At 38.3% G+C, this 23,334-nt stretch overlaps 1 protein-coding gene across 1 annotated transcript in view; it reads right to left on the bottom strand.

Moving 5' to 3' along the window:
- ASB13 (ankyrin repeat and SOCS box containing 13) overlaps positions 1-23,334 on the bottom strand; it is a 41,288-nt gene that overhangs the window by 7,237 nt on the left and 10,717 nt on the right. Inside the window, exons 2-4 of the mRNA XM_074194914.1 lie at positions 16,887-17,074; positions 13,842-13,992; positions 4,728-4,862 (exon numbers count right to left, since the gene is read on the bottom strand). Of these exons, the coding sequence (XP_074051015.1) occupies positions 4,728-4,862; positions 13,842-13,992; positions 16,887-17,074 (474 nt within the window). The remainder of the gene's footprint in view (positions 1-4,727; positions 4,863-13,841; positions 13,993-16,886; positions 17,075-23,334) is intronic.

Raw genomic sequence — 23,334 nt, 5'->3', positions numbered from 1 at the left:
CTTACTAGGTCACTGGCATTTTCTTGCTTTTTGGCTGCTTATTAACTTTTTTTCCTTTGACCTTGGAGACAATGGATTTGGACTATGCTGTTACTGGGAATTTTCTTTTCTTTTTTTGAATGTTATTTTATTTTTTCAATTACATGCAAAGATAGTTTTCAGCATTCATTTTGTTCTACATTTTTCTACCTCCCTCCCTTCCTTTTCCCCCCATCCTCATGACAGCAAGTAATACGATATAGGTTATACAAGTATAATCATGTTTAATAAATTTCCATATTAGTCATGTTGTGAAGGAAGAATCAGAACCAAAGGTAAAATAAATGAGAAAAAGAAAAAAACTTTCAATAGTAGATTTTTCCTATTTTTACTTTTCCTTCTAGTTCTAATAAAAATGGCAACTTTCATTTATGGTTTCTTGTAATAGGATATCAAGGCTTTTTTTCCCCCATAACTTTCAGGGAGTCTGATGATTCTTAGATTGACCCACTTTTAATCTGATTCACAAATGAGTTGCCTCAGAAATCATTTGCCTCATATTTGTTTCTATTTTGTTTCAAATTTTTATTTTTGTTTTAATGTTTCTTATTGTCTCATGAAGTCACTGATTTCTGTTCTGGGGGTCAAATTCCTGAAGTTTACCACCTTCTGTGTTAAGTCATTGAGTCTCCTTGTCATTCTCTTCTCCCTAATTTTTGTTTCTTTTATTATATCTCTTGCTTCATTTCTACCAGGTTCTCCTGTAATCCTTGAAGCCAGAATATCCTTTTCTCTAAAGCTCCATTTGGAGTAATTCTGAAGTTAACTTGTCTTCAGGGTATGTTTCTTGACTTTTATTTTGTTTGGTATTTTCTTCTGCTTACTCTTATCTCCAGTTTTAGTTTCTGGGTTGGGGTTTTGTCCGTTGGTATGCTGTGGTAGCAAGGAATATAGACATTCAGGAAAAATTCAAGGTTGCTTTCCATCAAACTCTCACCTGTGGCTCCAAGAAGCTTTAGCATGCACAAGGGTCACATATCAACAAACTGTTTCAACAGACAACTAACCAGGTGGAAGGCAACTGAGGGGCTCCAAACTGTTGATGAATTGGGCAGGGGGGAGTCTACCCCACTGAGAAGACTTCCATTGGTGGAATGGGTAGATGAGAATTATTTGTTCTAAAGGTCTCAAAAGCAACTAAAGCAGGCATTATGGAGCACTTGAGAGCTTGGTCAGACATCAAAGATGCCAAGGTCATCCACTGCATTTTGAGTCATCACCAGTTTTCTTGAATTTTGTCTTGCCACTGTACTTCAATGACCCTAGAAGAGAGTGATGAAGCAGCAGGTGTGAATCCACTGGAAGCTGTAGTCACAATTCTGCCCACATCTTCTCACTGGACTGAAGTACCAGTGGGATTCAGCAGTCCCTGAGTGTCTGAGTAGCCTTTTTAAAGGATTACATTGCTCATCTCCTGGCATGAAGTAGGATTAGAAAAAAAATGCCCTAAAAGTTGTCTGCTTCATCCAACTTTGGCCTACTTACTAAACAAGGTAGGGATCCAACCCTGTATTTGAAACACAAAAAAAATGTACAAAACCTTTTGCAAAGATGAATGTGTGCAACTTTTAGATAATACAAAATCCAGTAGAACTGAGAAATGAACAGTTATTGTGAGAATATAGCAGGTTTCTCATCCAAACAGCAGCCCTAAGTTGAAACAAGGTTGGCAAATGAAATCCAGTCTACAGAAGTCTGAGATGGATATACATTTTTGTGGAGTGGCTACAGTGATGGAGATCTTCATGAAAATGGTATAAGTTTCACAATTAAAACTAATCAATTAAAATTGTAAGCTTCCCAAAAGGACTGAATGACAGACTCATGACAATGTGATTGTTACTTTCAGGAAAGTGCCACACAACCATCATCAGCTTGGATGCTCCCATCATGACATCTCTGATGAGATCAAAGAAAAATTTCATGAAGAACTGGAGACTTTAATCATCAGAGTGTCAAGAGACAACACAGTTGTAATGCTGGGTGATTTTTTTTTGGGGGGTGGGGTTGCAAGACAATGGGGTTAAGTAACTTGCCCAAAGCCTCTGTACAGAGCTAGACTGGATTTGAACTCAGGACCTCCTGACTTCAGGGTCAGTGCTCTACCCACCCCAGCTGCCCCAGCTGGGTGACTTTTAATGACAGTGTAGGCACAGCCTATCAGACCTGGCAGGAAGTACTTGGGAGGATATAGAGTTGAAAACAGCAACAGTAATGATCACTTACTACTAAAGATTTGTGTATATCTCATGACCTCATCACTAACACTGTCTTCCCTTTACCTAAATACATCAAAACTTTGTTGTTGCACCCTTGGCAGCAAACATTGGCATTTAATAAATGGAAACTGGTTTTTTTTGAAACTATGTCATTTTAAAGAAGAAATATAAAGGATCTAAGAGTGACAAAAGTGATGTGTGGTACTCTCTAGAGAACAGGATCAATCATAGATTTATTCTCTCCAAGTTAAACATTTGCATGCAACCAAAGCAGTAGCCCCACCATAAGACTTCTCATCAGAAGACCTGAATGTCAACAGATTAAGATCACTTCTCTCTGGATAAGCAGTTTGTTCCTAATTTAAGAGGGAAAACTGAGACAACCCACAGTAACAATGCAACAGATAAGGAATGGGCAGCTTTTGAAGATTTGGAGTACAACATCACATTTACTTATCTGAGCCAGAAAATCTGCAACATGAAAATTATGGAGAAATTTATAAACTGTTAAATAAAAAAATGACAATTTCACAAGTTTGCCAGCAGGATGGTTCATCTTTTTTCCAAGAAGATAGTATTTTAACTCCATCAAAAGAAAAGTGCAAGCAAAATATAGGGAGATGTAGGATTCCTGGCTCAGTTAGAAGACAGATAAAATTCAGTTTTCTGCTGATAGTGAAAGTGCAAAACTTTTTTTATGCTGCCCTAAAAGGCTATTTATGGGCCAAAGACCTGGTAGAGCTAGCTCAGTGTTTGAGAGGCTTTAAAGGAAAGTGTGGAAGAAAGTCACTGTGCTGACTTCATTGTTGTATGTCTGTGAAACCTGGATAATGTACCAGTACCATGCCAGGAAATTGAAGAGCTTCCATTTGAATTAACTTAGGAAGATTCTGATAATCAGATGTCAAGATAAAGTACCTTTCTTGAGCGAAACTGTCAAGTATTCAAACTCTACTGTAGAGAGCACAATAAGGGTAGGCTGGTCAAACACAGGTTTGCCTAAAAGACTATTTTATGAAGAACTTACACAAACAGGTGATCTAATCCTGTTTCTTGCCATGGATCTGAGCTCATCTGTATATTTTTATCTTTTACCTACCCTGGTGGGGTAGGGCTCTGGCAATTTTTTTTTAATTTTTAAATTTAAAGTTTTTTTTTTTAATTTCTAATTGGATGAAGGAGCTTATAGCTGTTTTTCTTTGATTTTCCTTATTATTATTTCTTCTGGTTCCTTTTAGAGATTTATTGGGGGAACTGGGTTCTTTTAGCTCCTAACATACCAACTTTTTGTTGCTGTTCAGTTGTTTTTCAGTTGTGGTCAGCTTTTCATGATCTCATTTGAGATTTTCTTGGCAAAGATACCAGAGTGGAGGTGGCTAGGTGGCGCAGTGGATAGAGCACGGGCCCTGGAGTCAGGAGTACCTGAGTTCAAATCTGGCCTCAGACACTTAATGATTACCTAGCTATGTGGCCTTGGGCAAGCCACTTAACCCCACTGCCTTGCAAAAACCTAAAAAAACCCCAAAAAACAAAGGTAGCAGTGGTCTATCTTTTCCTTCTCCATTTATTTTACAGATGAGGAACTGATGCAAAAAGGGTTAGGAGATTTGTCCACGCTAACAAGAACTAATAAAAGTCTGAGACCAAATTTGAACTCACAAAGTTCAGACCTGGTTCTCTATCCACTGTGCCTCTTTGCTGCATCCAGCACACTACCAATCTCACAACTCTCAAATAACAGGAAGTAATAACCTTAAAACTCTGTTGCTTTCAAAGAGTCATATTCTCCTGTACTTAATGCCCTAGGTCTGTGGAAGCTTGTTCTGAAATTTATCTAGGATGCATGCTTTATTTTGATCTGGACCATACTTAGAAGTGAAAAGTAAATCAGGAATCCCTCCTTTCACCTGAGTCACAAAATGAAATAAGATTTGATTTCAAAGCTCAACAGAATTGATATTTCCCCATGTTTACATTAACAGATAAATATTTTTACCCCAATAGCTACTTAAACATCAAGATACAATATGATAAACTTTTCTTTCATAAAGTAATTAAGCTGAGATAAAACATGGAGTCCTTTTCCTAGAAAGAATAATTCTAGATATTATGGAAAGTTAATGAGAAAAATCTCTTGGTAGTTTAAACTCTGACCATGCTATAAAATCTGCTCTGACTATCTGATATGTATAAATATCTTCAACTTTCTATTTATTACTTGGCTTACATCTTGGAAAACTGTCCATTCTGAACCTTTTTTAGGATGCCTGAAAATCACATGAATTAACTGAATTCTATAGTCTTGAAGCTGTGCCCGATCTCTGTGATTCACATCCCTAGTTTTGATTTTGCTTAGCATGCTTTAGCATTCTCTACCCAATTAAGGAATCAGTCCCAGTGGACAGGGCTTGTGTCTGGGCCCCAGGTGTCATGTATCAAACAAAATTGTATTGGTTAAGAACCACTTACCTGCATTAAGCAGCACCTTCACACAATCCAGATGTTCCCTTGCACAGGCAACATGCAATGGGGTACCAAAGTGGCAATCATGGGCTTCTAGATTAGCCCCAACATCAATGAGAAGTCGCACACATTCAGAACTTCCTTTCAATAAATTAAAAAAGGAAGCATGGAAGTTAGTAAATGTAAATCATTCCCTTTATTGTAAAATAATAAATAGGACAGAAGGTGAACCCCAAGCTCTGGTTAAAAAGACAAAACTCCAACTCTGTCCTAACCTAATAAGCATTTACTACATGACTCTAAGGAAGCAATTGTTACTAGATCAAAGGCTCAGGACACAATATTCAGTCACGTATAGTTGTGCAATTCATTGTGCTAGGAACAAAATCAAAGAAAATTGGGAAAGATAAGACATATAAAATGATATAGGCAAAATACAGGGAGGATGGATATAAGTGCCACATAAGAGGTACAAACAACAAAGAAAGAAAGAAATTACTCCCTAATTATTTGAGATAGTTGGTATAAGTTTCCAAGAAAAGGTGGGTCTTAAACAACGGGTCAGATTTAGGTAGGTAGGTAGGTATAAAGGTGGAGGAATGGAATGATGAGAAGAACATAAGGTTTGGAATCAGAGAATCTGGTTTTGACTCCCACCTCCACTAATTGACTTTGGGCAAGTCATTTAGTCGCTGCAGGTCTCATTTTCTTCATCTTTATAAGACTGAGGTGATAGATAGGTCCATTAAGCTTTTAGAGATGTAGAGCTGGAATTTAGAAGAAAAATCAGGACAGAAGAGGAAAATTCAGGAATTATCTACTAAGGAATGATAGATAAAAGCCAATAAGTCTCTGAAACTGAAAGGATAATAAGAGAAGAGAGGCTTCTAAGACTGAATGTTGGAATAGATTCATTTAGGTCAGCAGAGGCAGAGATCTTACTTTATGAGATTTTGCTCCTAGCATAGTGAATTGTGCAACAATAGGAAGCTGATAAATGACTGATCCTTACCTATTACCTGCTAAATTTGAACTCAAGCTAAAAAACTTACTATAATATGAAATATTTCTCCTATAGATCAAAAGTGTCTTTTTTTAGAGGTAATGTCTACAATTAAATCATGTGTTTCATAGGTGGGAAGATGAGAGAAACCAAGGACAGAAATAAACCTCAAGACCCTTTTCCCTAACTTTGAGCCTAAACCTACCTCCCTGAAACTTCACACATTGCACCTAGCTTGTTCTTCTAAACAAGTCTAATCCCACACTTCCATGTGACAGTCTTCAAAATATTTGAAGACAACCTCATGTTCCTGCCCTCCCCACCTCAATCTTCCCTTCTCCAGTATAAATATCTCCAGTTCGCTATGGCTGGGACTTAAGACCCTTCCTCATTTTTTGTTCCAGATCCTAACATGTGGTGCCTCAAACTTAATATTTCAAATGTGGTCTGGATATTATGCTTTTTTAAAAATGTAATTTATTAACATTAACTTTTATTACTGATATGTTGAACCATTGCCTCATACTGAACCTGCAGTCAACTAAATGCCACACATTTCTTTATAAACTGCTCTCTATCATGTATTCACTATCTTATACTTTTGAAGTTAAATTTTGGAATCAAAATGTAGGACTTCATATTTATCTCTATTAATTCTCATCTTATTTACCTAGACCAATGACTTCCACTTCTTTGAGATATTTTTTGAATGCTGACTTTTTATATTCAACATTAGGTATCAAGCAAACTTCTTATCACCTCAAAGTTAGGTAAACATTCTATCTATGCCTTTTTCTGAGTCATTTACAAATTTTTTGACCACCATATATCCAAGGACAGATTTTTGAGGCAAAGCATTAGAGATCTCTCTTCAAGCTGATGTTGAATTCCTAAAGAGTTTCCAATCTATCTAACCCTCCTATTTATTAGTAAATATCATATCTTATCTAAAAGGGTTAGCATGACTTTATCAAATACTTTGCTTTAAACTTAATGTGAGACAGAAAAATGAAACTCCCTAACAGCAAACAAGATAGGAAATATGGGGGTTGGAGCCAAGATGGCGACATGAAGGGATCGAGTCTTAGGAGCTCTCTGATAAAAACTCATAAACTAAGGACTCTAACTAAACTTTTGAGAGACAGAACCCACAAAGGGACCCAGTGAGGCAGTTCTCCTACCCAAGGTAACCTGGAAAAGAGCAGAAAGGCTCTGCTCCCCGGGGCCGGAGGGGCGGCCTGCCGGAGGGGTGGCCCACCAGAGCCAAGGAACTTCAGCCTCCGGGAGGCAGCCCCAGGGCGCTGGGAGCCACAGCTCACAGCTCGCAGCTCGCAGCAGCAGGGAAGTCTCCTGGGCTGCACCCCGGGGAGCACCGGCATGGAGTGGGGGAGCAGCGGGGGACCTCTGCCTAAGAGAGCACATGGAACCCAGCCCTCAGGGCACACAGCCAGCAGCTTGGTCTTTCAGCAGCCCAGACCCCAAAAAAGAAGCAGGAGGAGCCAGTAAGCAGGAGCCCCCAGGGCATGAGCCCATTGAGCTGAGGGAGGGGAGTGAAGAGAGACTGCAGAGCTCTGTCCTCTGCCCCTGGAACAGGACTCTGGGGCTCTGACCACATTCAGATCCTGATCTCAGTCTAGGCCCCCCCATAGAACAGCAGCCCCCCGCCACCTAGGCCCTGTGGCAGAGGGGGGTGCTTATGGTCATTCACAGACCAGGAGGAAGGACAGAACCTCACACACTGAGACCCTTGTGGGAGTGTCCCAAAAGCTCAGGAAGCACCCCCAAAAAACAGGCTTAGGCTGGGAAAATGAACAAGCAAATAAGAGGAAGACTATTGAGAAATATTTTGCAAATGAGCCCAAGAAGGATCAAAATACTCAGTCTGAAGATGAGGAAGCACAAGCTCCTGCATCTAAAGACTCCAAGAAAAACAGAAATTGGGCTCAGGCTATGACAGAGCTCAAAAAAGACTTTGAAAATCAAATGAGGGAGTTGGAAGAAAAACTGGGAAAAGAAAGGAGAGAGATGCAGGAAAAACATGAAAATGAAGTCAGCAGCTTAGTCAAGGAAATCCAAAAAAATGCTGAAGAAAATAGCATGCTAAAAAACAGCTTAGGTCAAATGGATAAAACAGTTCAAAAAGTTATTGAGGAGAAGAATTCTTTAAAAAGCAAAATTGGCCAGATGGAAAAAGAGATAAGAAAACTCTCTGAGGAGAATAAATTCTTCAGACAAAGAATACAATTCAGGAAATTGATGAATTTACCAGAAATCAGGAATCAATACTTCAAAACCAAAAAAATGAAAAATTAGAAGAAAACGTGAAATATCTCTTTGAAAAAACAACTGATATGGAAAACAGACTTAGGAAAGATAATTTGAAAATTATTGGAATACCTGAAAGTCATGATCAGGAAAAGAGCCTTGACATCATTTTCAAAGAATTACTACAGGAATATTGCCCTGATATTCTAGAAACAGAGGGCAAAATAGAAATGGAGAGAATCCACCGACCCCCCCCCCCCGAGAAAGAGATCCCAAAAATCCAACCCCCAGGAATATTATAGCCAAGTTCCAGAACTCCCAAGTCAAAGAGAAAATATTACAAGCAGCCAGAAGGACACAGTTCAAATATCGTGGAGCTGCAGTCAGGATCACACAGGACTTAGCAGCAGCTACATTGGAAGCTCGTAGGGCTTGGAATACAATATACCGGAAGGCAAAAGAGCTTAGAATGCAGCCAAGAACCAACTACCCAGCAAGGCTGAATGTCCTCTTCCAGGGAAAAAGATGGACTTTCAGTGAACCAGGGGAATCTCAAAGGTTCATTTTGGAATGGCCAGAGCTGAACAGAAGGTTTGATCTTCAGATACAGGACTCAGGTGAAGCATGGAGATTGGAGGAGAGGGGGGAAATATGAGGGACTTAATGATGATGAACTGCATGTATAGAAAAATGATACTGATAATATTCATATGAACCATCTCAGTTAATGGAGCAGGTAGAGGGAGCTTTTATAGTTGAAGCACAGGAGAAAGCTGAATTCGAAGATAAAATATGGTATAAAAATGGAGTCAATAAGAAAAAAAGGGAAATGGAATGGGAGAAAGAAAAAGGAGAGGGGGAATAGGCCAAGATATTTCACATAATAAGATTTTTTTTTATTACAATGAGCTATTGCAATGATATGGAAGGGGGGAGGCAAGGGGGAATGAGGGAACCTTTGCTCTCATCAGAGATGGCTAGGAGAGGAAACAGCAGATATACTCAATGGGGTATAGACAACTGGAGTAAGAAGGAGGGGGGAGCAGGGGGAAGGGGTGGGGATGTGAATAAAGGAGGAGAGGATGGACCATGGGGGGACAGTGGTCAGATATAACACATTTTCTTTTTTTTACTTCTTGCAAGGGGCTGGGATTGGATGGCCTGTCTGGGACCATAGGGCCAGGTGGATTCTGGGCCTAAGGGGTGGTATGGGGGCTCAGGGCTTCTTGACCCCAGGACCAGGGATCTGTCTGCTGTGCCACTCAGCAACCCTACAGCAGAGTCAGAGTGAAAGGAGAGAGAAAATATAGTACATGGTAGTGGAGAAATAAGAAAGGAGGGAGTTGCGATCAGCAATGGCAACGTTGGAAAAATATGGAAGTAACTTTTGTGATGGACTTATCATAAAGAATGTGATCCACTCACGACAGAGTTGATGGTGTTGGAACAAAGACTGAAACACATTTTTTGTTATTATTATTTGGGGGAGGGTGCAGGGCAAGTGGGGCTGGGTGGCCTGCCTGGGGCCACATAGCAGGGTGATCATTGGGTGTCTGGGGCCGGATTTGGACCCAGGTGCTCCTGGCTCAAGGGCCAATGCTCTGTCTACCACCCAGCCACCCCTACTATTATTACTATTTTATTTTATTTTGGGTCTTTTTTTTTCTTCTTTTTGGTTTTTGCAGGGCAGTGGGGATCGGGTGGCTTGCATGTCACATGGCTGGGTGATTATTGGGTTTACGAGGCTGGATATGGACTCGGGTGCTAGTGGCTCCAGGGCTGGTGCTTCGTCCATTGCGCCACCTGGCCATAGCTACAATTATTACTATTATTTTTTTTAATTTTAATTTTTTTTCTCCCCCCTTTACTTTTTTGCCCAAGCAAGTCTATCTATAGTCATGGGGGGAGGGGTATTTTGTTTACTTGTAAACAAGTATATTTTATTAATGTAAAGAAAAATTTGTACAAAATGAGAATAAAAAATAAATTAAAAAAAAAGATAGGAAATATGTCAAGCCACTGAGAAGCAGCTTGAAGCTTTTTCTATAGACTCTGAACTCATGAAGATCATTATCCAAACCCCATTCCCCACTTCCTCTGATTCCCCACATTACTCTCTGATTCCTCATTGTCATACCTCTCAGCCCTCCTACCCCAAAGTTTTAATATCACGCTTCCTAGGTCAATGTGCCCTCTAAAATGCTTATTCATTTTTTTTTTGCAAGGCAATGGGGGTTAAGTGATTTGCCCAAGATCACAGAGCTAAGTAAGTACTACGTGTCTGAGGCTGAATTTGAATTTAGGTCCTCCTGACTCCAGGGCTGATGCTCTGTCCACTGCACCATCTAGTTGCCCCTGAAATGCCTTTTCCTTAGGCCACAAACATACCTTCAACTTGAATCTTTTTCTCATCCACTCTTTCTATCTAACTCAAATCTTTTTTTTTTTAACAATGGGGTTAAATGACTTGCTCAAGGTCACACAGCTAGGTTATTATTAAGTATCTGAGGCTGGACTCCAGGGTTGGTGGTCTATCCACTTCGCCACCTAGCTGCCCCCCTACTTCAGCTCTTAATGAAACCTGGCCTCCCCTGTGTCAACACAGAATTCCTGCCTGCAGCTTTCTTCTCATTCTCCTGGAATGAAGCAGGGGAGTTGTAATTCTCTTGCTCTCCCCCACTGCTTCTTCAAGGTTCTTTCTCTGCCTCCATCTCTTCTCCTTTAGAGTTTTATGATACTCATTTCTTCTACCCAATCAAATCGATATCCTGGCAGCTGATGTCTACACTGATCATTCCCCTTTCTTCATCAATGAGTTTAGTACCTGGTTCACAATTTGTCTCTCCTCCCTAATTCCTACCCTCATATTAAGGGACTTCAACATATGTACAACATATGTATTGACTCTCCCTCACATGCCGTAACCACTCAGTTCCTCAAGTTACTCACTTCCATGATCTATTTCTACAACCCTACCTCATAACTACAGAGAAAGGTGGTCACAGTTTTGATCTTGCCATGACCTGCAAATGTTCTACCTCTATGTTCAAGAATTCCAAAATTCCCTTACCCAATCATAAACTATTGGCTTTTCATCTCTCCTTTCGCCTTTCCTTATATAATCCTACTCTTCATCGTCACCATGATTTCCAATCCTCTGACTCTTGAATTCTCTCATAGACCATCTTCCCTACCCTGGCTACTCTCTCCTCTCTTACCCATCCTGACCCTTTGGTGAACAAATTCAGCTCCACATTGTCCTCCTCTCTTGAATCTCTACCTTCATCATATTGCCGCTTACATCCAGTGAAAATCTCAGTCTTGGATTACTTGGATTATTTCTATCTTTTGCTGTTTTTGCTCCTACACATATACTGTTGAACAAAGATGAAGAAAATCATACAACCATTCTGAGTTCCTTACATAATCCCAACTGGGCTGTCACTAATGCTAGGTAATTCTAGTATACCTCTTTTATCTCACTCTCCAAAAGCACTTTCCAAACTTTTCGTCTTCCTTAAACTTCCCATGGTCTTCCCTTGCTCATTTTTATGCTCATTTTTACAGAAAAAAATTTGAGACCATTCTGTGAGCTCTCTCTACTTCCCCTTGTCTTTATCTCTTCTAATTCAGATGCTTTCTACCACTCTTTCTTTCTTCAACCATTTCATATGATGAAGTGGCCTTACTTTTTACCAAGGCTAATCCCTCTACTTGTTTTAACAATCCCATTCCATCCCCTCTCCTCCAATAGGCTACCTCCTCATCCCAACTCTTTCTTTTTTTTTTAATTTTTCTTTTTGCAAGGCAAATGGGGTTAAGTGGCTTGCCCAAGGTCACACAGCTAGGTAATTATTAAGTGACTGAGGCCACATTTGAACTTAGGTACTCCTGACTCCAGGGCCGGTGCTCTATCCACTACACCACCTAAGCTGCACCTCCATCCCTACTCTTTCACTTATTTTCAATCTCTCCCTGTCTATTGGCTCATTCCTTACAAGCATGCCCACATTTCCCCTCACTTAATCCTTCCACTTCTACTAACTATTGTCCTGTATCTCTTTAGTCCTTCGTAAAGCTAAACTCAAAAAGGTCATCTACAATAATCTACAATACATATCTCAGACTGTTGCTCATCCTTTATAATACAGCTTCTGATCTTTTCATTCCATTGAAACAGATTGCTTAGTTTTCACATCCAGTGTGACAATGTTTCTCTCTCTCTCTCTTTTTTTTTTTAGATTTTTCAAGGCAATGGGGCTAAGTGGCTTGCCCAAGGCCACACAGATAGGTAATTATTAAGTGTCTGAGGTCAGATTTGAACCCAGGTACTTCTGACTCCAAGGCTGGTGCTCTATTCACTGCGCCACCTAGCCGCCCGTGACAATATTTCTCGATCCTCATTCTTGATCAATCTCAACTTTTGACAATGCTAATCACTCCCTGCTCTTTGACACTCTCTTCCTAAAGCCTAAAGAGGCTTCCAGAACACCACTCTCTCCTAGTTCTCCTATTTGACCACTCCCATTCTCGTTTCCTTTGCTAGATCATCATCCAAACCTCACCTCCTAACTGTATGTGTCCCATTGATTTAATTACCAACTGTATGATGATAATTCTCAAATCTACTTTTCCTTCCCCCCAATCTCTGGCACCTCCAATTAATTGCCTTGCAGAAATCTTGAACTGGATATCCAATAGATATCTCAATTCAAAATGTGTCACTTTCTTTTCCCCTAAACATTCCCCACCCATCATCCTCCCAGTCCCTCAGGCTCAAAACATAGGAGTCATCCTGAGCTCATTATTTCTAATCTTTCAGACCCATATCTGTTGCCAAGGTGGCACAGTGGATAGAACACTGGCCTTGGATTCAGAAGGACAGGAGTTTGAATCTAGCCTTAGACAATTGCTACTTACTAGCTGTATGATCCTGGGCAAGCCACTTAACTCTGGTTGCCCTGCATCCAGGGCCATCTCCAGGCATCCTGATTCATATTTGGTCACTGGACCCAGATGGCTCTGGAGGAGAAAGTGAGGTGGTGACTTAGCACAGCACCCCCTCACTCAAATCCATTTCACATGTTTGTCATGGCATCACCTCCCTAATATTGTGATCTTCTTCCAAAATGAAGGACAAAAACATTAATATGCAACCTCTCTAATATGTCTCTAATATGCCCCCCTTCTCTCCTCTGACATTGCCATGATTCTAGTATAAGCTCTTACCACCTCACACTTGCAATAGCCTGCTGATGGGTCTGTCAGCTGCCTTAATTCTCTCCCTACTCGATCTATTCTCTATTCAGTCACTAAAGTGACTATTGAGATTCAAACCTTTCATAATCTAGTCCCCTCCTACCTTTCTAGTCACTGTTATTCCCTGACACATATTCTTTGATTCTGTTTCACTGATCTCCTGGCTGTCCCATGAAAAAGTCCCTCTATCTCTGAACTCTAGCCATTTTCTCTAGCTGGACTGCTCTATATCCTCAAATTTGTTTACTACCCTCTCTGACTTTTTAAAGTTCCAAATAAAATCCCATCTTCTACAGAAAACTTTCTCTAATCTCTCTCAATGTTGGTGCCTTCTTTTTTGTTAATTATTTCTTCTATATCTTATGTACAGGTTTCTTTATACATATTTGCTTGTATTTGGTCTCTTCCATTCAGTTCCCTTGAGGGCAGGGACTGTCTTTTGTCTCCTTTTATGTCCCTAATATAACAAGCACAATGTTTGGGACATAGTAGACCCTTAATAAATGTTTCTTGATTGATTGACATGGAGCCTTAAAAAAAAAAAGACTATAAAAGAACACTAGGTCAGTAAGGCTCCACAGATGACTACTCACCACTCATGCAAGCTTCATGTAGTGGAGATGCAGTATACAGTGGTGGGTTGACTTTTGCCCCATGAGAAAGCAGCAGCTTCACACATTCAATGCTGCCTGAGGAACAGGCATCACAAAGAGGGGTACTGCCATCAATGTTCCGGGCATCCACCTCAAGAGGGGAAAAAAGAAAACAGACAAACAACAGAAACACATAAACATAAACACATACATAGCCACACAGACACACATATATACACACATACACACACATAAACACACACACACATACACACACAATGGAAAATATTGCTTGGTAATATTAATCTCGCTATACGTGAATAATCTCTCTTACTGAAAAAGTCTTTGAGGTACTTATTTTTTAAGTTCATTTATATAGTACTTTATAATTACAAAGTATTTTGCCATATATTATACATCACAAAATCTATGAGAAATTTGTTCAGCAGAGGCCCCTTAGTTAATAGTAAATAATAATGCTGAATATTGATGTGATATTTTACAGTTTATAGAACTTTTCATAGCAACCTTATGATATAAGTAGTGATCTAATTTCATCTTTTATACATGAAAAAATTGAGGGTCAGAAAAAAAATCTATAAACTCCTAAAGGGCAGAGATGGGTTTTATTTCTGTTTTAATATTGAGTTTAGCATACATTAAGCAGTTAGTAAATGCTTGCTGAAATGAGTTAAGTCCACAGTCACACCAGTGAAAAAATAAACCTAAGTCTAGATTTAAACTTCTGATTATAAGTTTAGGTATTTTTTTCATTAAAATATGTTCTACTATGCCACCTAGCCACCCCTAAGGATCTCTTTCTTAACAGAGAATTCAGTTCTGTTCTTTGATCAAATTAAAGACCTATGGAATACAGTGAGGGTCAAGGAAATGATAAATTTAATTTAAGCAATGACATGCTGGTAAATGTTTAACAATAACTCTCAAAGAGAAAAAAAATAGACATGATCTACTTTTTTTGGAAAAAAGTAGTTTTTTTTTACCAATTACACTTCAACATTCATTTTTTAAATAAGATTTTTAGTTTCAAATTTTTTTCTCTGTCCCTCCCCAAGACAGTAAGCAATCTGATATAGGTTATATAAATGCATGCATGTAAACAGTCATGCATACATGTATACAATCCATATGCACTCATGAAAAGATAGTCATGCACACAAGTTTACAATCCAGTTTTAAATTTAACCTATATTATTAATACTGTCTTCATCTGAGATTGTTAGATCAATAATTTGTTATAATCCACTAGATCACAAAAAAATCACAGAATTTAAGAGTTGGAAATCACCTCATTGGGTATCTAATCTAACCAATACACCAAAAAGAATTCCCATTATGTATACTTAACAAGTGACTGTCCAGCCTCTACTCCAAGATCTCCAAGGAAGGTGAACCTAATGCCTCTCAAGTTAGACTGTTATACATTTGGACAACCCTAATTGTTAGGAAATTGTTCCTGATGTCAAGCCTAAATTTGCCTCTTGTAGTAACTTAGACCCACTGCTACTGGTTTGGCCCTCTAAGGACAAAACAAATCTAATCCCTCTTCCACTAAACAACCCTTCAAATACTTAGAAACAGCTAAAAATCAAAAGGTAGTTAAGGGGGCAGTTAGGTGGCATAGTGGATAGAGCACCAGCCCTGGAGTCAGGAAGACCTGAGTTCAAAATCTGGCCTCAGACACTTAATAATTACCTAGCTGTGTGACCTTGAGCAAGTCACTTAACCCCAATTGCATTGCAAAAACCAAAAAAACAGAAAAGATAGTTAAAAGAAGACTGAATAGTCATTTCTCCAAGTTAAACATGCCCAGTTCCTTCTACTAATTTTATATGACAGACTCATGGCCCACCAGATCTGGATATCCTCCTCTGCATACTCTTTAGCTTATACGGTTCTTCTTAAACTGTGGTTTTCAAATATTTCAAATGAAGTCTAAGGGCAATGTGCAGGGGGACTATCACCACCCAATTCCTGGAAGCTATGCCCCATCTTAATGCAGCCCACTGATGTTTTTTGGCTATCATGTCACACTACTGACTTGAATTTTTCAGAACAAGTAATATTTAACTACATAGTTCTCCATTACTGTACTTATAGAACTGAATTTTTTTGTACCCAAATGCAAGACGTTAAATTTATCTATACCAAAAATCATCTAATAACATTTGGCTCATCGCTACATCTGTCAAAATTGTTTCATCTATGGGGCAGCTGGATGGCACAGTAGACACAGCACCAGCTCTGGAGTCAGGAGAACCTGAGTTCAAATGTGACTTCAGATGCTTAATAATTGCCTGTGTGACCTAGGGCAAGTCACTTAACCCTACTGCTTTAAATAAATAAAAATCTTAAAAAAAAGAATCAAAAACTAAAAGGAAAAATCATGAGATTGTTCCCTCTGTGACATCCACCAAGTTAGCTACTCCTTCAAGCTTTGTGCCATCTGCAAATAAGAGGAGTATACCAACTATGCCTTTATCCAAATAATTTGTTATCAAAAGTGTTAAAACAATATAGGGTCAAACAAGGAGCATTAAGGAACTTTAATGGTTGACACCAAGACATTAACAACTACTTCAAGTCTAACCATAAAACCAGTTCTGATTAATCTGATTGTATTGTCATCTAATCCATATCTCTATCTTCTCCACAAGAATACCCTACCAAAAGCTTTGCTAAAATCTAAATAAGCCACATCACAGCATTCCCCTCCTCTACTTATCTGTAGTAACACTGTTAAAAAGGAATCAGTACACAGCTCGTAGTATTCCTCTTCTACACCAAACCCTTAAAAAAAAATACTGATATCTCGTTAAACATATTTGTCTCCCAGTTCATCAACTTCTTCCATTCTCATAATATTCCTTCATTTCAACTAAGCTACCCACATGCATGATCAGAAGATGGCACATAAGTAGAGCATCAAAGATGCAAAAAAATAGCCACTATCAAAAGCATCTCCTCAGAAATAGATTGAGTAGCCCTTCCCTGTAAAACTGTCTCCATACCAAGATAACCAACCTGGGCTCCAGCGGCCAGCAGAAGTTTCACACATTGTGTCTGACCCTGAAGGCTAGCCTCATGCAGAGGTGTGATGGAGTCCACCGTGGTCAGGTTGACACAAGCACCATTCTCAATCAGTTGCTGAAGCTGCAAGGTTTCCCCCTGTTGGGCAGCTTCATGAACGGGTGTCCGATCCACCCAGAATCCTAGGAAGAAAAAAGGAGCCCTTAAACACTCCCAACAACCACCACTCTTTTATTTCTCATACAATAAGTACACCTGCTCTCATTTTGGAGTTAAGAAAATTATGTCCTTAGAAATAGAGGCAAAATTTATTTTTGATTTCTAATGCCGAGTTCAGTACTATATGTCCCACATATACTGTCCACAAAATATCTGTTTTGCAAAATGTCTTATGTACAGTATATGTTGGGTTCTCTAAAGGGAGGAAAGCAACCTAGAAATAGAGAACATAAAAAAATTTTAAAGTAGAAATGGGATAGGGGCAGCTAGGTGGCACAGTGGATAGAACACTGGCCCTGGAGTCAGGAGTACCTGAGTTCAAATCCAGTCTCAGACACTTAATTATCTAGCTGTGTGACCTTGGGCAAGCTACTTAACGCCATTGGCTTGCAAAAATATATAAAAAAAGAAAGAAATGGGATAACAAGCATTTTTTTATTTTTTTATTGTTTTTTTATTAAAGATATTATTTGAGCTTTACAATTTTCCCCCCAATGTTACTCCCCCCCCCCCCCCCGGGAAGGAATCTGTCAGTCTTTACTTTGTTTCCAATGTTGTCCATTGATCCAAATTGAGTGTGATAAGAGAGAAATCATAGCCTTAAGGAAGAGACAAGAAGTCTAAAAGGTAACAAGATCAGACAATAAGATATCTGGTATTTTTTCCCTAAATTGAAGGGAATAGTCCTTGGACTTTGTTCAAACTCCACAGCTCCTTATCTGGATACAGATGGCACTCTCCTTTGCAGACAGCCCAAAATTGTTCCTGATTGTTGCACTGATGGAATGAGCAAGTCCTTCAAGTTTGAACATCACTCCCATGTTGCTGTTAGGGTGTACAGTGTTTTTCTAGTTCTGCTCATCTCACTTAGCATCAGTTCATGCAAATCCCTCCATGCTTCCCTGAAATCCCGTCCCTCTTGGTTTCTAATAGAACAATAGTGTTCCATGACATACATATACCACAGTTTGCTAAGCCATTCCCCAATTGAAGGACATTTACTGGATTTCCAATTCTTTGCCACCACAAACAGGGCTGCTATAAATATTTTTGCACAAGTAATGTTTTTACCCTTTTTCCTCATCTCTTCAGGGTATAGACCCAGTAGTGGTATTGCTGGGTCAAAGGGTATGCACATTTTTGTTGCCCTTTGGGCATAGTTCCAAATAGCTCTCCAGAAGGGTTTGATGAGTTCACAGCTCCACCAACAGTATAATTAGTGTCCCAGATTTCCCACATCCCTTCCAACAATGATCATTATCCTTCCTGGTCATACTGGCCAATCTGAGAGGTTTGAGGTGGTACCTCAGAGAAGATTTAATTTGCATTTCTCTAATAATTAATGATTTAGAGCATTTTATCATATGGCTATAGATTACTTTGATCTCCTTACCTGCAAATTGTCTTTGCATATCCTTTGACCATTTGTCAATTGGGGAATGCCTTTTTGTTTTAAAAATATGACTCAGTTCTCTGTATATTTTAGAAATGAGTCCTTTGTCAGAATCATTAGTTGTAAAGATTGTTTCCCAATTTACTACATTTCTTTTGATCTTGGTTACATTGGTTTTATCTGTGCAAAAACTTTTTAGTTTAATGTAATCGAAATCATCTAGTTGGATTTGGTGATGTTCTACAACACTTCCTTAGTCATAAACTGTTCCCCTTTCCATAGATCTGACAGGTAAACTAGTCCTTGATCTTCTAATTTGCTTATAGTATTGTTTTTTATGTCTAAGTCCTATAACCATTTGAATCTTATCTTGGTAAAGGGTGTTAGGTGTTGGTCTAATCTAAGTTTCTTCCATACTAACTTCAAATTTTCCCAGCAGTTTTTATCAAGAGTTTTTATCCCAATAGCTGTACTTTTTGGGTTCATCAAACAGCAGATTACTAGAATTGTCTCCTGCTTTTGCACCTAGTCTATTCCACTGGCCCACCACTCTATTTCTTAGCCAATACCACAGTTTTGATGACTGATGCTTTTTAATACAATTTTAGATCAGGCAGGGCTAAGCCACCTTCTTTTGTACTTTCTTTCATTAAGCTCCTGGAAATTCTTGACTTTTTATTTCTCCATATGAATTTACTTACAATTTTTTCTAGCTCAGTAAAGTAATTTTTTGGAATTTTGATTGATAGGGCACTAAACAGGTAGTTTAGTTTTGGTAGATTTGTCATTTTTATTATATTAGCTCTACCTATCCATGAGCAGTTGATATTTGCCCAGTTATTTAAATCTGATTTAATTTTTGTGAGTAGTGTTTTATAATTGTTTTCAACAAGTTTCTGAGTCTGTCTTGGAAAATAGACTCCCAGGTATTTTATATTGCCTGAGGTTACTTTGAATGGGATTTCTCTTTCTAGCTTTTCCTGCTGTATCTTGCTAGACATATATAGAAAAGTTGAGGATTTATGAGGGTTTATTTTATAAGCTGCAACTCTGCTAAAATTGCTAATTGTTTCCAGTAGTTTTTTGGATGATTTCTTGGGATTCTCATCATGTCATCTACAAAGAGTGAGTTTTTTCTCTTCCTTCCCAATTCTAATTCCTTCAATTTCTTTTTCTTCTCTAATTGCTGAAGCTAACATTTCTAATTGAATAGTAGTGGTGATAATGGGCACCCTTGTTTCACCCCTGATCTTATTGGGAATGCCTCTAGCCTCTCCTCATTGAATATAATGCTTGTTGATGGTTTCAGATAGATACTACTAATTATTTTAAGGAACAATCCATTTATTCCTACACTCTCTAGTGCTTTTAGTAGGAATGGATGCTGTATTTTGTCAAAAGTTTTTTCAGCATCTATTGATATCATATAATTTCTGATAGGTTTGCTGATAAAATTGAGTATACTAACAATTTTCCTAATATTGAACCAACCCTGCATTCCTGGGATAAATCCTACTTGATCATAATGTATTATCCTAGTGATAACTTGTAATCATTTTGCTAAGATTTTATTTAAGATTTTTGCATCTATATTCATCAGGGAGATAGGTCTATAATTTTCTTTCTCTGTTTTAACTTTTCCTGGTTTAGGTAACAGCACCATATTGGTTTCATAGAAAGAGTTAGGCAAAGTTCCATCTTTCCCTATTTTTCCAAAGAGTTTATATAGGATCAGAACTAATTGTTCCTTAAATGTTTGGTAGAATTCACTTGTGAATCCATCAGGCCCTGGAGATTTTTTTCTTGGGGACTTCAATGATGGCTTGTTGAATTTTTTTTTCTGAGATAGCGTTGTTTAGGTATTTAATCTCCTCTTCATTTAACCTGTAAATATTCATCCATTTCACTTAGATTATCAAATTTATTGGCATAGAGTTGGGCAAAATAATTTTGAATTATTACTTTAATTTCCTTCTCATTGGTGGTGAGTTCACCTTTTTCATTTATGATACTAGGAATCTGATTTTCTTCATTTTTAAAAATCAAATTGACCAGAGGTTTATCAATTTTATTGTTTTTTTCATAATACCAACTTTTTGCTTTATTAATTCAATAGTTTTCTTGCTTTCAATTTTATTAATTTCTCCTTAAATTTTTAGAATTTCTAATTTGGTATTTAATTGGGGATTTTTAATTTGTTCTTTCTCTAATTTTTTGAGTTGCATGTTTAGTTCATTGATTTCCTTTCTCCAATTTATTCACATAAGCATTTAAAGCTATAATATATCCCCTGAGAACTGCTTTGAGTGAATCCCATAGGTTTTGGTATGTTGTTTCATTATTATCATTATCTAGGATAAAATGGTTAATTTTTTTTTACATTTTTGCAAGGCAAATGGGGTTAAGTGGCTTGCCCAAGGCCACACAGCTAGGTAATTATTAAGGGTCTGAGACTGGATTTGAACCCAGGTACTCCTGACTCCAGGACCGGTGCTTTATCCATTGCGCCACCTAGCTGCCCCAGTAATTCTTTCTATAATTTGTTTTTTGGTCCACTCATTCTTTAAAATTAGGTTATTCAGTTTCCAATTGATTCTGGGTCTATATCCCCTTGGCCCAATATTGCATATGACTTTTATTGCATCATAATCTGAGAAAGTTGTATTCACTATTTCTGCCTTTCTGCTGTTGATCATTAGGTTTTTATGTCCTAGTACATGGTCAATATTTATAAGTTCCATGTACTGCAGAGAAAAAAGGTATATTCCTTTCTATCCCCATTCAATTTCCACAAGTCTACCATATCTAGTTTTTCTAACAATCTATTTACCTCCTTAACTTCTTTCTTCTTTATTTTTATGATTTGATTTATCTAGATCTGAGTGGGAAGTTGAGGCCTCCCACTAGTAGAGTTTTGCTGTCTATGTCTTCCTGTAGTTCTTTCAGCTTCTCTAAGAATTTGGATGCTGTCCCATTGGGTGCATATATATTCAATACTGAAATAGCTTTATTATCTATGGTACCTTTTAGGAGTACAAAGTTTCCTTCCTTATCTCTTTTAAAGTTATTTTTGCTGCTGCTTTGTCTGAGATAAGGATTACTACCCTTGCTTTTTTAATTTCAGCTGAAGCAAAATATATTTTGTTCCAACCTTTTACCTTTATATGTATTTCTCTGCTTCAAATGAGTTTCTTATAAGCAGCATATCGTCAGATTCTTGTTTTTAATCCACTCTGCTATTCGCTTACATTTTAAGGGAGAGTTCATCCCATTCACATTCAAAGTTATGATTACGAATTCTTTATTGCCCTCTGTGTTATCTTCCCTCTGTTTGTATTTTCCCCCTTTCCCCCTTTATCTGTATTCCCCAGTATTTTGTTTCTGAATACCACCCCCTTCAGTGTGTTTGCCCTCCTATATCACCCCTCCCCTTTCTTTCCCCTTTCCCTTCCCTTCCTTTTGTTCTCCTTTTTTCCCCATTCTCCCTCCCTTTCTCTGTCCCCCCTCCCCTTTTCCCCTTTTAATACTTGAAAGGTTAGATGTTTTTTAAGTTAACTAAGTATGTATAAATTGACTTTAAGCCAAGTCTGATGAGAAGAAGATTCAGGTGTTTCTTATCTCCTCCCTTCTTCCCCTCTATTACCATAGGTATTTTGTACATCTTAGTGTAATGAGATTTACCCCATTCAATCCCCTCCCTCCTCCCATCTCCTTCCTGTCCCCCTTTTTAAGGAGGTAGTGTTTTTTAGATCATTCTATCTGGGTCACAGAAAATTCTGAGTATCTGTCACTTCTAGTTAAGTACATTCTATCTAATAGAGTTAAAATTCTTGAGAGTTATTAGAGTCTTTCTCCCAAGTGGGGGTAAAAGCCAGTTATATCTCATTGGTTAACAGTCTCATGGATAGGTCATGAATGTCCATCACTTCTGGCTAGATATATTCTTTCTGTTAGAGTTACAATTCTCAAGATTTATGAAAATCTTTTTCCCTATGCTGCAATATAGCCAGTTTCAATTTATTGGATAGCTGATTTTTTTTCTTTTACCACCTCCCCTTTTTTTTTTTTTTAAACCTTTTCATGTGTCTCTTGAACCTCCTGTTTGATGTCCAAATTTTCTATTTAGCTCTGGTCTTTTAATCAGGAATTTTTGGAATTTTTCCATTTCATTAAATGCCCATCTTTTTCCCTGGAAGAGAAGGCTCAGCTTTGTGGGATAGTGGATTCTTGGCTGCATTCCAAGCTCCCTTGCTCTTCGAAATATCTCATTCCAGGCCCTTCAATCCCTTAATATTGATGCAGCCAGGTCTCATGTAATCCTTACTGTGGCTCCTTGATATCTAAATTGTTTCTTTCTGGCTACTTGCAGGATTATCTCTTTTATCTGATAGTTCTGGAATTTGGCCACAACATTCCTTGGTGTTTTCATTTTAAGATCTTTTTCTGGATGAGACTGATGTATTCTTTTTTTTTAGGTTTTTTTTTCAAGGCAAAGGGGGTTAAGTGGCTTGCCCAAGGCCACACAACTAGGTAATTATTAAATGTCTGAGACCAGATTTGAACCCAGGTACTTCTGACTCCAGGGCCAGTGCTTTATACACTTTATCCTAGCCACCCAGATGTATTCTTTCAATAACTACTTTGCCCTCTGGTTCCATGATATCAGGGTAATTTTCCATCACTAGATCCTGTAATATTAAGTCCAGGCTTTTTTTCTTTTCAATGTTTTCAGGAAGTCCAGTAATTTTCAGGTTGTTCCTCCTTGACCTGTTCTCAAGGTCAGTGGTTTTGCTGATGAGGTATTTTACATTTTCTTCTATTTTTTTCTAT

This window comes from Macrotis lagotis, chromosome 7 (assembly GCF_037893015.1).
Source record: "Macrotis lagotis isolate mMagLag1 chromosome 7, bilby.v1.9.chrom.fasta, whole genome shotgun sequence".
Taxonomy (NCBI): domain Eukaryota; kingdom Metazoa; phylum Chordata; class Mammalia; order Peramelemorphia; family Peramelidae; genus Macrotis; species Macrotis lagotis.
Note: the sequence above shows the minus strand (reverse complement) of the source record. Positions and strands in the feature narration are given on the sequence as shown.